At 40.0% G+C, this 15,434-nt stretch overlaps 1 protein-coding gene across 4 annotated transcripts in view; it reads right to left on the bottom strand.

Annotated features, from left to right (window-relative positions):
- Positions 1-15,434, bottom strand: part of Stat3 (signal transducer and activator of transcription 3) — a 54,953-nt gene that overhangs the window by 24,694 nt on the left and 14,825 nt on the right. For all 4 annotated transcript variants that reach the window (XM_020165156.2, XM_020165154.2, XM_020165155.2 and 1 more), the window contains exons 2-4: positions 4,379-4,529; positions 3,145-3,289; positions 2,442-2,540 (exon numbers count right to left, since the gene is read on the bottom strand). In XM_020165156.2, coding sequence (XP_020020745.1) covers positions 2,442-2,540; positions 3,145-3,289; positions 4,379-4,506 — 372 coding nt within the window. In that variant the 5' untranslated portion in view covers positions 4,507-4,529. The remainder of the gene's footprint in view (positions 1-2,441; positions 2,541-3,144; positions 3,290-4,378; positions 4,530-15,434) is intronic.

The raw sequence follows: 15,434 nt of genomic DNA on the forward strand, positions 1-15,434 counted from the left end.
ACTGATGCTGCACATTTAAGAATGTGCCATGATGTAAACAGAAAATAACAGCGAGGCCTGGGTTAAGGCCACAAATACCCAACTTATAGCTCTGTATCAGAAATTGTGAACTTCTCTCAGGGCCAGGTGGTAAATATTTTTGGCACTCTAGTTCATATAGTCTCCGTAGCAAATATCCAGCCATACCATTGTGGCACAAAAGCAGTCACAGATAATAATGCATAAATGAATCAATGTGGCTGAGTTCTGAAGAAAAAAAACTCTTCATTTACAAAAGTAAGCTGGATGCAGGGGCTCATGCCTAAAGTCCCAGCTTCTTGGGAGGCTGAGGCAGGAGGATCACTTGATCCCAGGAATTTGGGGCCAGCCTGAGCAACACAGCGAAACCCTGTCTCTAAAACAAACAAACAACCAGAAAAGGCAAAGAAACACAACAAAACAAAAGCAAGTAGTCAGCTGGATTTGGGTCATGGTCAGTTTTCAGACCCTGGATCTAATAAGATTGGGACATCCTTGGGGTACCTTTTGTGTTCCTACCTCCCATGGTAAAGTTGGAGTCTATTCAAATTGACTTAAATTGGGTATTTTTATTTTGGGGAACAGGACAAATACACAAAGGTTCTCACAACATAAAACCCTAGTGATGCATAGGCAAGGCCTTCTTGCCAATTTCTCAGTCTGCAGGGTATCAAATTGTGAGTGTACATCTGAGCATGTCAATTTTTTGCTTAAAATTCTTCAGTAAGGCCCCATCTCTCACAGTAGCAGTGACAGTGGTGATGGTGCCATAGCAGCAGCAGAAAACAGTTCACACATTTCACATTTATGTGTCTGATACTATTCTAGGCATTTGGCACATATGAATTAATTTTGCAGTGTAGGTACTATTACCATTCCCATTGGAGGAAGAGATAGAATAAATAGTTTTCTTAAGCAAGTGGCAGAGGTGTGGGATTCAAGCTGAAGCAGTTTGGCCCCGTGTGGTAAACTTCTCTTCCAAGGCCCAGTTGCTAGATATGAGTAATTAAACACCTCCATGTGGCCTTTGACTACCTTATTTCCCCCACTCAGCTAGATGCTGAACTTTCTACCTTGCACCCAGGAATACGTGCGTTTGTTTCTGACTTTGAACATGATCTTCTTTCTACCCAGAGCACTCTGTCTCATCCTCTGCTTGCTGCACTATCCTCAGTCTTAAGTCTTAACTATGGCTGAGAGGCATAGCTCAAGTGGTAGAGTGCTTGCTTAGCAATTGCAAAAGGCCCTTGGTTCAATCCCCAATATGGCAAAAACAAAAAATATTTTAAGTCTTGGCTCAAAGACTACCCCCTCGCTCTGTGATGCCTTTTCCACTGCCTAGGTTATATTTAGATGTTCATTCTTCTATCTTCCCATTACATGGTTCACTTTCAAAAGAAATAAGTAGTAAGGACCAGAGTTCAAACCTCAGCATTTCCAAAATAGTAATAATAATAATAATAATAATTATAATGATAAAAGGAAGAGAAGAGCCTGGTATGGAGGTTCATTCCTATAATCCCAGCCACTCAGGAGGCAGAGACAGGAGGATCACCAATTTGAGACTAGCCTAGTCAAAGTTAGTACAAGACCCTGTCTGAAAAACAAACTAAAACCAATAGTACTGGGAACATGGTTCAAGTGGTACAGCACAGGTCTTGCATTCAAGGCCATGAGTTCAATCCCCAGTACTGCCACACACATAAGAAAACCAGAATACCCATGTTCACAGCAGCATTATTCACAATAGCTAAATGTGGAAACTAACCAACTTCTCATCAACAGGTGAGTTGGGAGCTATGCCAATATTCTGTCTCTTCCTCCAATGGGAATGATAATAAATAGTACCTAAGCAGAATTAGTGTCAAATGCCTAGAATAGTATCAGACACATAAATGCGAAATGTGTGAACTTTTGTACACCAGCTGGCCTCAAATCACTATCCTTCTGATCTCAGCCTTCCAGGTAACAGGATTATAGGTATGAACCACTGGTGCCTGATGGGTCTTTGTCTTTTTTTCAAATTTTTTTTGTTGTTTTTTTGCTGGTGGTGGTGGTGGTACTGGGATTTGAACTCCAGTCCTCATGCTTGGTAGGCAGGTGTTCTACCACTTGAGCCACTCCAACAGCCCTTTTTGGTGGTGTTTTTTTTCAAGATAGAGTCTTGTGAACTATTTGATTGGGCTGGCTTTGAACCTCAATCTTCCCGATCTCTGCCACCTGAGTAGCTAGGATAATAGACTTGAGCCACTGGCAACCAGCTTTTCCATATATTTTTATGCCTGTTGGTTTATGCCTATGGGTTTATTTAAGTTTTTTCCTTCTTTTTTAGCATATTAAATAATTCATTATTTATTGCATTATACAGTTGTTTGGCTTCCCATTTCTCCCAGGCCAGAGCTTTGTTTCTTCTTTGATCTCACCTGGGCTGCAGTGGCTGCTGTCTGCAGAAGGCGGGACTCTTCCCACAGGCACCGGGCCACAATCCGGGCAATTTCCATTGGCTTCTCAAGATACCTGCTCTGTAAGTAGAAAAGAAAGACAATGAAAAGCTGCAGTAGACCATGGAGACATGGACGGTATTTTTCTTACTTAAAACTAATTTCTGCCTAGCATACACACATGAACATACACTACATGAAACAATGGACTGAAGACTTCAGAACCTGGCTGAAACAGTGGAGCAGGAAAAGGAGGAAAGAAGAAAAGTGATTACAATGAGAGAAAGCACATGAGTCTGCATGTTTGGACAGTGTGCTGGCCTGGTCTTACAGGGAGGTGAACGACTTTGTCCAGGAACATCCAATTTATGGTCAAACCTTCAACATTTAAAACTAAGAGTCATGATCCTGTGAGGAGTAGGTTATTATTAACATGCTAACATAATATGATTAAGATTACAGCACTCCCTTTATTCTTCAATTGTGACATGAGAAGTGAATTTCCGGGAATGATGCTTAAGGCCAAGATACAAAGAATTGAGAAAGGGCTAAGTACTTCTCCTTTGATTGAAAGTACAAAACTGGTTCTCATTATTTAGTCAAATGAGGAAAGAAGTACTTCCAGGAAAGAAAGCTAACACGCTATTGCTCAGGTCCAGTGTCTCTACACAATTTCCCATCGCACCTGGAGGAACTGCTTGATTCTTCGCAGATTGTGCTGATAGAGAACGTTGGACTCTTGCAGGAAGCGGCTATACTGCTGGTCGATCTCACCCAGAAGATTATGAAACACCAGTGTGGCATGTGACTCTTTGCTGGCTGCATATGCCCTAGGAAAAGGAGACTGAAAAATGATTCTGACCCTTATGTGCACACACACATAGAAATCACTTTGAGGGGGGAAAAAAAAAGGCAAGCCTGATGCTATAGCCCACTCATCATTTTCTGGTTTTACTCAATGATGAGATACATACCATCAATTTAATAATTATTAACAAGGATTCCAGATAATAATTGGCCACTCTCATAATCTGTGTGTATAAAATATTTGAGCAAAATGGACAGATAGGCTATTTTGCTTCAGATTTTCAGTCAGGTCTGTTGTGAGATTAGTATGAATAAGTGTGTATTAGTACAAGTAATCCCAGGCTAGGACAGCCTATCTCCAACATCTCTGAATCATCTCCTTGGTCCTTCACCAAGTCAAGGTAGTATTCTGGAAAAATTAGGTCACATTAACATAGACCTGAATTAGACCAAAATTAATAGGTGAACCTGAGTACATTAAGGTGAAGGAAATAGTTGCCATCATTTTCTCTGTGAAAGGAATCTATTTCTCTTGCTCCATGTCTCCTTCCTTTAATTAAACGGAAACTACATGTGTGGACCAAAACTTCTAACTATGAAGGCATTCTCAGATTAAAAAATACTTCTACCTCATCTCTGAAGTATCAGAATACACAGAGAATCCCCAAGTAAATGAGATCCAAATCAATTCTTGTTGTTGTTATTGCCGGTAGTGGGGTTTGAAGTCACACTTGCTAAACAGGCATTCTATCACTTGAGCCACTCCACCAGCCTGTTTAAAATAGGGTCGCACAAACTATTTGCCTGGGCTGGTTTCAAACCACGATCCTTCTGATCTCCACCTCCTACGTAGCTAGAATTACAGGCGTGAGCCACCTGTACTTCTACCACCAAGCAGGTTGTTTTAGTGTGCCAAAAGAGAGTTATACATCTGCCCTTATAATACAGAAAATGCTTTACAACATTAGCATTACCTCTGATCCTCTGATCTCATTTTCCCCATCACCTGTTTTTTTGATGAAACGGTTAGCAAAGCATGAAGCTGGAACAGATTATGTATCTCGGTTCAAGCCAGAGTTAACAGTTCAGGGAATTCCCCAAGAAGGACGTACCAATCTTGACTCTCAATCCAAGGTGCCAGAAATTGCCGTAACTCCATTGGGAAGCTGTCGCTGTACAGCTGATGAAGCTGCTCCAGGTACCGTGTGTCAAGCTGCTGTAACTGATTCCATTGGGCCATCCTGCTGGACTCAGGGGTCCCAACTGCAAGTCAAAGAGTTTGTATGGTCACTACAAGCCCCAGTACGGGTAAACAATCTGGAAATACCCCATTTACCCAACACAGATGTAGGGTGTGTGATCAGGGATCCTTCGGGAAGGATCCTGCATGTTTTTCCCAAGTTTGAACAATCTATACACACTCCAATTTCTACCTCTGAAACATCTTAGCTTCTTTTAAACTGAGATGCAAGTAGACACATGTCAAGTGCTAGGATCCACTATGTACCAAAGCTGAAAAATCCCTTAACTTCCAGATTTCTATTTCCTCATCTGTAAAATAGAGATATTTCCACCCATCAGGGCTACTGAGATAGTATCGCTAATGCCTCTGATTCAGCACATAGCACCTAACAGATGCTCAACAAATGTCAGTTCCTTTCTTTCCACCCCACACTGCTTTTGTTTTTGGAGACAAGGTCTTGCTATACACCACAGGCTGGCCTCGAACTCACAATCCTCCTGCCTCAGTCTCCTGAGTGCTAGGATTACAGGTGTGTGTTGTGACCTATACCCCACACTTCTTTTAGGTAAACACAGAAAACCCACTGCATGACCAAAATGTAGAATGTAGATGTTCAGGGAGGACCAAGAGCTAATTCTGACACTAGAGGTTTAAGAGGGTAAGTGGGAGTGTGCCTGGGATTCTCCCACTTAGTACAAAGTAATTTTGTTGTTTATATAAATCTGGGATGAGGTAGAAGGGATACAAGGTATACAAGTTGTCCACAGTTCCTGACTATTGCTGAAATGTTCAGCAATGAGAAACCAACAGGCTAATTACTTTTAGTCCTCTTTCTGAATAGTTTGAGTCATAGAAATGTCTGTACAGACCAAATAATCTTCAGATCTAAAAATATCTACAAGAAAGAGTCAAAGACTAAGGTGTAGTACACATACACAAAACACTAGCTAGAATAAAAGCACAACCATGCTGAAGCACTTTAACTATGACACATAATAACCTCAGGAAGAAACCAAAGCCATTAGATCTCTTTTGTAATCTTCACATTATGCTAAGTTAAAACTACCTCATGGCCTAAAAGCTTCATGATCTGCCTTATGTTTCTCAGGACTTGATTAGCATAGAAATTTGTATTCCAATGTATGTAGATTCTACTAAACGAGAATATAATGAAACAACAGTCCATAGTTCAGCATGGTAGACACTAACCACGTGACCACTGAGCAATGAACATGTGACCAGATATGCTGACCAGTGTAGGGGTGGAGATAGAGATGATTGAGGGTCAAGGCCAGGCGAGGCAAAAAGTTAGCAAGACCCTGTCTCAACCAATATATCTGGATATGGTGGCACACACTTGCAATCCCAGCTATTCAGGAGGCCTCAGGTAGGAGAACTGCAAATAGGAGAATTGCAGTCTGAAGCCAGTCTGTACCTGAAAAATAACTAAAGCAAAAAAGGGCTGGGAATCTGGCTCAAGTGGTAGACAGCCTGCCTAGCAAGCACAAGATCCTGGGTTCAAAACCCTAGTAGTGCCAAAAAAAAACAAGATATGCTGGATTTGAAGACTTAGTTTAAAAAAATAGAAAACAAAGAAAATAAAACATTTCAATATTGACATAATATTTTTGATATGCTGGGATAAGTAAAATATATTATTAAAATTATTCTGTTCATTTCATCTTTTTTTTAATATGACTACTAGAAAATGTTCTATTTTTATTGGACATTATTCCTCCAGATCACGTAACCAAAAAGCTATGGCTCTCCTAATTAAGAGCTTAAAGAAAGAGTTACCTGCTTGCCATAGTAAGTTCCAGTGTTATACATTAAATTTTTAAAAATAGACTATTTAATTGTGTATCTTGGATACAAATGCAGCGTCATTGTATCCCTAGAGTCATTGGAACTCCCTAAAGTTCTAAGTTAAAACCATAAAACTGCATCCCACTACATCTTGTGAATTATAGCAGAACACTGGAATCAGATGTGCACATTTACATTTTCAAACTAACATAATGTAAAAAAAAATTATAAGTTGTCAAAACCTGATTAATTTCTAGCCCATAATTCAGAGGCTTGTTCTATTGTTGCTATTTGGATGTTTTAGAGACAAAGGAGGGCTAGTAAATGGTCTAATAACTGTTCTACTTCTTAAACCAGAGATCAGCTAGTAATTTTTTTTCTATAAAATTAAAGCACCAAGGATGACCGACTTTGTATTTTACCTCTTCGTCTAATCACCATAGGTAACACTGTAACACTATCCGACATGAGAGAAAAATTACTCTAAATTAAAGTCAAAGAACCAGGTGATGGTCTAAAACAGCAGTGTCAATAGTGATTTCCTTATAGGCTGCTTAGTTACAAACCAAATTTAATTCACAGCAGCCAGGCAGCAAGCAGACCCAATATCCTAACCAAGGACAGCATACCATTAAGATGACTAGCCAAATTGTCTAGGAAAATCATTGCCAATTGGCTTTGCTACAACTGTTTCACCGGGAAAAAAAATCAGAGTCCACTTGTTTTCACAATCTCAATTCTACTTTTTCAAATTACAAATTAACCTAGGGGCTAGAGATGTAGTTCAGTGGTACAGTGCCTAGCCCACGGTTCAATCCCTGGTGGTACAAAAACAAACAAGTTAATCTAAAGAACTCCACTAAGTTTTTTTTTTTTTTTTTTTGAGACAAGGTCTTGCTACATAGCACAGGCTGGCCTCCCAACTTCTGATCCTGCTGCCTCAGTCTCCTGAGTGCTGGGATGACGGGCATACACTACCACACCTGCCTTCCACTGAGTTCAAAGTAAGGTATTTCTTTTTTTTTTTTTTTAGTACTGGGGTTTGAACTCAGGGCCTACACCTTAAGCCACTCCACCGGCCCTTTTTCATGAAGGGTTTTTTCAAGATAGGGGTCTCGTGAACTATTTGCCCAGGCTGGCTTCGAACCATGATATCCTGCTCTCTTTGTCCTGAATAGCTAGGATTATAGGCATGAGCCACCAGCACCCGGCTGAGGTATTTCTTAACTATGAAAAAATCCTAAGCCTGTAGTTTAATAACCACTTCACTGAATCTTAGAACAAACAAGGTGATTTGCACAACAATCTGAGTACCAAGTACTATTCTCAGTGTAATAGGAGAGAAGTAAAGTCTGTCTGCACAGTGGCTGGCATAGAGCACTATGAGGGCTTTCTTCTCTCACAGCATCTACTAGGTTTAAATTAGCAGATCATAAACATTAATGTACAAAGGAAAGGTAAAGGTTAATACTATCTTCTATAGCTGAAGAGAAATGAAAAAGGAAAATGAAACAGAAATTACCAAAGGCTTTCTGAACTTTTCAAAACAGGAATTTCTCAGCACCTTGGGGGATAACCTACCAACAAGTCGTAAGGCAAATAACTGTTGTCAAATAAGGAACTCATTAGTGTACAATTACTTAAAAAGTTTGTTCAAAGTCATAGTTCTCATTCACATACTTCAATCTAAAGAAACAAATGGATATGTTGAGGAACCCAGGGGTCACTTATGAAAGGGATTAATTACATCACTTCATAAAGCTTTCTAAATTAAGACTTAAATTTCATACTATGCACCAGTGGATTTACAATGGGACAAAAGAAGGTGAAGACATGAATGAAAAGCAGGTATACACGATAACCCAGAACAGAAACTGATCTAAAGATAATTTCTGTTCCACCTTGCAATATGTCACGAGATTCTTCTTTGGACTTGCCCACGCTTTATACTGAAAATACCTATATTTTAAATTATGCATACACATATTTTATCCGATGTTTACACTAAGTTCCTCTTTGCTATCAGAAAGACCCAGTGACTAAGGCAACTGAGGTATAAAGTGACAAAGAAAAATACCTGTAGTCATTTCTATAGGAACCAGTCTTTTTAAGAAGACATTTTACAAAGATGATAAAAGTAATAATGTTAACTGTGGAAATTTTAGAAAAATACCAAAAATAAGATAAAAGATAAAATCATATGTGCAAGGTGTGGTGTCACATTTACAAGGCTGAGGCAGGAGGATGGTGAGTTCGAGGCCTGCCTGGACTAATAGAGCAAGACACGATCATTAAAAACAAAATTTTTAAAAATCACCCATATTCCACCATCTACTATACAGAACTACAATTTCTTCACGTTATTTCAATATGAACATAGTCTCATATGCTTTTAAAGTTTGTGATATAGGAAACAATTTTTTTTTTTTTTTTTTTTTTTTTTTTTGTGGTACTGGGGCTTGTACTCAGAGCCTACACCTTCAGCCACTCTACCAGCCCTTTTTTTGTTATGGGTGTTTTCAAAATAGAGCCTTGTGAACTATTTGCCTGGAGCTGGCTCCTCCTGATCTCTGCCTCCTGAGTCACTAGTATCACAGGCATAAGCCACCAGCGCCCAACTGAAATTTTTGTTTAAAGGCCACAAAAGAACTATTTGGCCAGGCACCATGGCCCAGCCTGTAACCCTAACTACTTGGAAGTCTGAGGTTGGGAGGATCATGGTTCAAGATCAGCTAGGACAAACAGTTTGCAAGACCCCATCTTGCTAGTCAAGCACTCTATGGTTCTCTGATTATTTTTGAGATAGGGTCTTGCTTTAGGCCCAGGCTGGCCTGAACCATGGTCCTATTTATGCTTCCCATATAGCTAGGATGACAGGCATGCACCCTCAGCCCAGTTTTTTTTTTTTTTTTAAGTTGGGATGGAGTCTCATGAACATAGTCCCCCACACACACGTACTCCCTTGCAGGCCTCAAAAAGCAAACTTCCTATTCACTACCCCCAAGTAGTTAGGACTACAGGCTTCAGTCACCAACACCCAATGGATCTGTTTTTCTCTTTTTCTTTTTCTTTTTTTTTTTTTTTTGGTGGTACTAGAGTTTAAACTCGGGACTTCATGTTTGCTAGGCAGGTGCTCTATCACTTAAGCTATACTTCCAGAAGAATTTAATTTGTGATATTTATTTATTCTTATCATATCAAATTCCAGAAATAATCTGAGATAGGTACAAACTCCTTAAAGTAGATTAGGAAGGAAAAAATGAGAAAAAGTAAGAAAATACAACCTTCATAAAATTTCACTGTAGGATAAACTGTATAATGGATGGCAAGGAGTTCACATTTATGTACTATAGCTTTAACTACTTAGCTATTCACAATTTAACCATTTATAATTATACATTAAGACTGAAATTTCAAATGAAAGATAATTCAAAATAAACACACTTATATAGGAAACATAATTTTATTGCTTCTAAGTCTAATAGTACCTTTATAAGGGTTAAGATTAGATTAGATAAGTCTATAATATGAAGTCTATATATAAATCTACTTTTGATTTCTTTTTTTTTTTTTCCTAGTACTGAAGTCAGTCTTGCATTTGGCAAGGCAGGTGCTCTACCACTTGAGTCATGCCACCAGCCCAGTTTTGATTTCTTAAAAAGACAAAACTATTAACACTTGAATATCTAATCTGAAACAAATTATTACAAATGTCCAAATATGTTCAATTACAAATAATAGGTTTGCTTTAAAGTCAGAAACCAATTCTTCCTTGTGAAAATGAGTATCAGGATATAAGAGAACTTGTCATTCCCTACCAACATGACAAAATTTGAAATATATGAAAGAAGTACAAATTATTGGGAAGTAGAACTCAGAGAAAGAAGTCAAGAACAGGTTTTTTGGGTTTTGTTTTTGGGATTTTTTTTTTTTTTTCCTGAATACTAGGCATTGAGCCTTTTGAATGCTAGGCAAGTGCTCTATCATTGAGCTATCCATTCCCCATCCCTGGAGGTGTTTTTAGTGACACTCTAGAGAACTCCCAACTCCCAAAAGCCACTATTCCCCTTTCTTCCGAGTACAGTTCAAGAATCTCAGGCCAGGCACTTTGCCATTTCCATTCCAAGTCCCAACAAACTTCTAAGGTCTTATCACTGCTTTTGTATAGTTATCTGGCTCATAAACAGCAACACAGAGAATGAAATGTATCAGGTTTATATTTGAAAGTAACACAGACCCACTTTGTCAATCACTGAGTGTACAGTTTATGGTTAAAGATGCCTAAAAAAACGGTCTGAACTCTAGAAAACACACACACACACACAAAAACAGATTAAATTTGCTCATCAGATGACCTCTAGACTTTGAGACACTTCCACTACCCAATCAGACACACTAGGTACAAACCCTTTCTGTTATTAGCTCTTTGTTTGGGGGAATGTTTGTTACTTGACTACTGAGCAGGCTTTCTCTTCAGTAGAACAGGGAAGCACCCCTCCTTTGAGGACAGTCATAAAGCTAAGAGAAATCGTGGCTGTACAGCTTCCCTCCCATTCAGGCTGGGTACACAGTACTGCTGGGTTGATCCTTCCCCACAGGGTACTTCCATGCTAACCCTATTTCCTCATTGCCCTGGACAGCACCAAAACCTACATTAATTCACTAGATTAGGGAGTTATTTAGTGTGATAATGACTCAGTTTTCCCTGCTATGTAAAACACATGCATTTTCCTGGACCTTTTTTCATATCCTGAGGGAGGGAGTTATGTGATTTGGTGAATATATTTAAAGAGAGAAGGAAAGAATAGGAGGGTTGAGTGGTGCCCGGACCAAATCTCTCCATACAAAGACACTAAAGGTTAAAACATTAAGTGCTATTCAAAAGTAAAAGATGAAAAGCCAGAACCTTGGTTATAGAGTAGACTAAATAAGTACAGGAGACACCTGATATATGTGGGTATATGGTTCCAAGGAGACCACAGTTGAGAAAAGCCCGCCAATGCTCAGATGCATGGAATTCAGTGCTACACTGCAGATGCTTGATTCTTTTTTTTTTCCCAATGCCGCCTTTCAACAGATTTCACTTTGTTACTTAAATTAAGCAAATTCACTGTTTACCTCATCTTTTGGCACCCTTTGCTTTTGGGGAGGCATATTTTCACAAATTTAAGAGCAAGGAAACACTTAGGAGAGCCCACAATGCTTTAAACACAAGTGATGATGATGCGGGACTGACTGAGAGCTTCTCCACATCAGCTGAGCTGTGTAATGCCATGCAGACATTTTTGATTTTTGCTCTGAAATTTCTTTTTTTGTTGTTTTTTGGTTTTTTTCAGTTTTTGGTGGTACTGGGGGTGTTGAACTCAGGATCTTGTGCTTGCTTGGCAGGCACTCTACCACTGAAGCCACTCTGCCAATCTTTTGAAATTTCTTTCGATTTTTTTAAAACTTAGTCATTTGACCATCCTTGATCAAACCACATGTACTACATCCACAAATGAGTTGGGCTTACTGTAATGATTATAGCTAAAATTTACATTGTACTTTTTACCGTGCGCCAGGTGTTCTAAGCACTTGACATACACTGATCGATTCATTTCATTCTCACAATAACCCTATAAGGTAGGCATGGTGGCACACACCTGCAATCCTAGTACTGGGAGGGGGTGGGCTGATGCATGAGGCTGGAAAGTTTGAAGGCAGCTGGGACTGCATATCGCTACACACTGTCTTGGGGGAAAATTATGAGACAGTATTTTTATCTTAATTTTACAGAGGACAAACTGAAGTACAGAATTTTAAGTGATTTTAAGAGTTTAAGGCTAAACAGGTAGTAAAGACATGGAGTTGTGATCCTAACCCAATTTGTTTTTAGAATTCCTGCTATTAATCACTATGCAGTATCAGATACTGGGAAGTTTTTGTTGATTTTTAAGTAACCCATGAATCAAGCATGATGCTAAGCCAAAAGGCTCTTACAGTATTTTAATAGATATAATAGTGCTCAGATTAAAGGATCTATTAGTCTCACTGTAACTGGCCCACATCTGGGATGCTAGTCTAATTGTGTCTATCACAACTTAAATGAAGCTCTTTTTCCTATTGGCAACTGAGGCCAATAGGAAAAGGGGACCAGGAACTAGAGAAAAGGTTAGATCAAAAAGAATTAACCTAGAAGGTAACACACAAGTACAGGAAATTAATGTGAGTCAACTCCCTGTATAGCTATCCTTATCTCAACCAGCAAAAACCCTTGTTCCTTCCTATTATTGCTTATACTCTCTCTACAACAAAATTAGAAATAAGGGCAAAATAGTTTCTGCTGGGTATTGAGGGGGTGGGGGGGAGAGGGAGGGGGCAGAGTGGGTGGTAAGGGAGGGGGTGTGGGCAGGGGGGAGAAATGACCCAAGCCTTGTATGCATATATGAATAATAAAAGAAAAAAAAAAAACACATCCAGGGAGGGGCCATCAGTGTGTGAGGAGTTCAAGACCTTGAATAAATTTGCTGGCAAGAAGACGAGATAGCAGGAAGTGAGGTTAGGAGAAAGAAGATAAATTACAGACAAGTGGCTCTTCTGTACACAAAAAGGTAAATCATTCCAGAACCAGAATTAGTTTCGCCATAGTATTTATTTCCCAGTTTGTCCCTTGATTAGGATTACAGGGCCTAGTGAGAAAAACAAAAACAAAAATGGGAAGGGAAGGTACTGTGCAGTACCTGGGAACTAAACCAAAGACCAAATCTGAATCTCTAAGGGTAGGTGGGAATCAGGTTTCAAAACTTAAAAGCTCCTTTGGTAATGCAGCTGAATGAAAACCTGGGAAATGTGCCGAGATCAGGCTCAACTTTGGATGTATATCAGAATTGCCTGGTCCTGAGAAGTCAGGTGTTGGTCCTTAGCCTAAACCTACTGAATACTGATCTCCAGGGATGGGGTACATCCAGGCAGTTGTCATGGTACAGAACATGTAGGCTGTACAAGGAAACTATGGCATGAGATGAGGTTTTTTTTCTAGAAGGCTCATAAAGCTGTTTTTTTGTTGTTGTTTTGTTTTAGGGTTTTTTTGGTGGTAATGGGGTTTGAACTTTGGACCTTATGCTTACTAGGCAGGCACTCTACCATTTGAGCTACTCCACCAGCCCTTTTTTGTGCTGGGTATTTTAGAACTAAGGACTTGTAACTATTTGCCTGGGTTGGGCCCAAATCGTGATCCTCCTGATTGCTGCCTTCTGAGTAGCTAGGATTACAGGCGTAAGTCACCAGTGTCTGGCTGAAAAGTTTTAAACAAATGACAATTCAATTTACCTTTCAGAAAAATCCCTCAGGCTATAATAATAAAGGTGCAAGATGGTGGGGAACGTTTTTGAGGTGAACATCTTTCACAGATAAAGAAGAGGCAAGCCAGGGATGGGTGGAAGGGAGAAGAAATGACCCAAACATTGTATGCACATATGAATTAAAAAAAAAAACATACGGGAGAATCAAAAAAAAAAGAAGAAGAGGCAAGACGGGCACCTGTGGCTCACGCCGGTAATCCTTGCTATTCAAGAGGCAGAGATCAGAAGGATTGAGTTATGAAGTCAGCCCCAGCAAACAGTTCTCCAGACCCTATCTCAAAAATACCCAACACAAGTAGTAGAGCACCTGCTTACCAAGCGTGAGACTCTGAATTCAAAATTTTTTAAAAAGCAGGGGCAAAGGTGACTCAGAAATGGAGGATTAAGGGATATCCTCTCAGGTTCCTTTTGCATTTGGGGCTCAGATGGAGGTTAAATGGGCCCCTGAGAAACATCACAGCAATAATCTTGACACTGCAGGAGCAAAGGTCTGGATAGTTTGGAAGGACAATCCTGTTTATAAAGTGCAATCATGCTCCATTCCCTCATGACATTAAGCTTGCTGCAACCCAAGAATAAATGCTGTAAGAGAAAGTAGGTTGGCATTTATTCCAAAAGGGTCAGACATCCAGGGTACATGCTCTAGTTAACTGACAAGCCCTGCCATTCCCCACAGGAAAGGAGTTACTTAAAATCAGCCAGGAACCTCAGAGCCAAAATACACCTGATCCAGCCCAGGAGCTTATAACTGTCTCATCAGGTCTGCCTACTTTCTACAAGGCCATTTTTCCAGGTGTGGGTAGAGACCTTTCCAGACCTAAGCCTGATCTTACCACTCCCCTCCTTAAAACCCCACAGATGACTTCCATTGCTTAGGCTGAAAAACAGTGTGCTTCATTAATTTCCTAGCTGTCCTTTAATCCAGCCAAATTGATGATCAAGATTAATTGTCACAGATGTCTAACAAGCACCTCAAACTTAATATATCCCAAATCAACCCCTTTGTTAAAAAAACCTCTCCCAAGCTGGGTGCTGGTGGCTCATGCCAATAACCCTAGCTACTTGGGTGTCTGAGATTGGGAGGATCAAGGTTCCAGCTCAGCCTGAGGGAATAGTTCTCGGGACTCCATCTCCAAACTAACCAGAGCAAAACACTGGATTGGTGGTGTAGGTGTAGCTTAAGTGGTAGAGCACCTGCTTTGCAAGCATGAACTCTTGAGTTCAAATCCCAGTTCCACAAGAAAAAAAAACCTTTCCCAGCCAGCTTCCCCACACTCTTCCCTGTTTCCCTGTTTTAGCAAGTATTAGTTCCATTCTCACAAATGTTCAGGCTAAAGACCTTAAAGAAACCTTGACAGACTCCGCCTCTCTTTCCTCCTATTTCCTCTCTGCCCTCATTTTTAATCCATTAACAAATACTGCTGACTCTACCTTTAAAATTACCTGTAAACTGGATGCTGGTGGCTCACAACTATAATCCTAGCTACTCAGGGGACAGAGATCAGGAGGATTGAGGTTCAAAATAGACATCCACCTTTAACCATTTACTAGAAACTCCCCACCTGGCCTAGAAGGATGACCCACCCTTAAACTGTTATCTCGGGAAGATCAGAGAACCCTTGACGATTATCCTGCTCATTGACCTTCCTGGGACTTCGCCACCCACCTCATAAACGCCCCAGTCTGTAAGCAGCTGGGGGCTTCAGCTCTCTTGCTGGGATCCCCCTCCACAGGACCACTTCTCTACAGTAAACTCTGTGCTGGTGTTTGAGCTGAGAC

This window comes from Castor canadensis, chromosome 11 (assembly GCF_047511655.1).
Source record: "Castor canadensis chromosome 11, mCasCan1.hap1v2, whole genome shotgun sequence".
NCBI classification, from domain to species: Eukaryota; Metazoa; Chordata; class Mammalia; order Rodentia; family Castoridae; genus Castor; species Castor canadensis.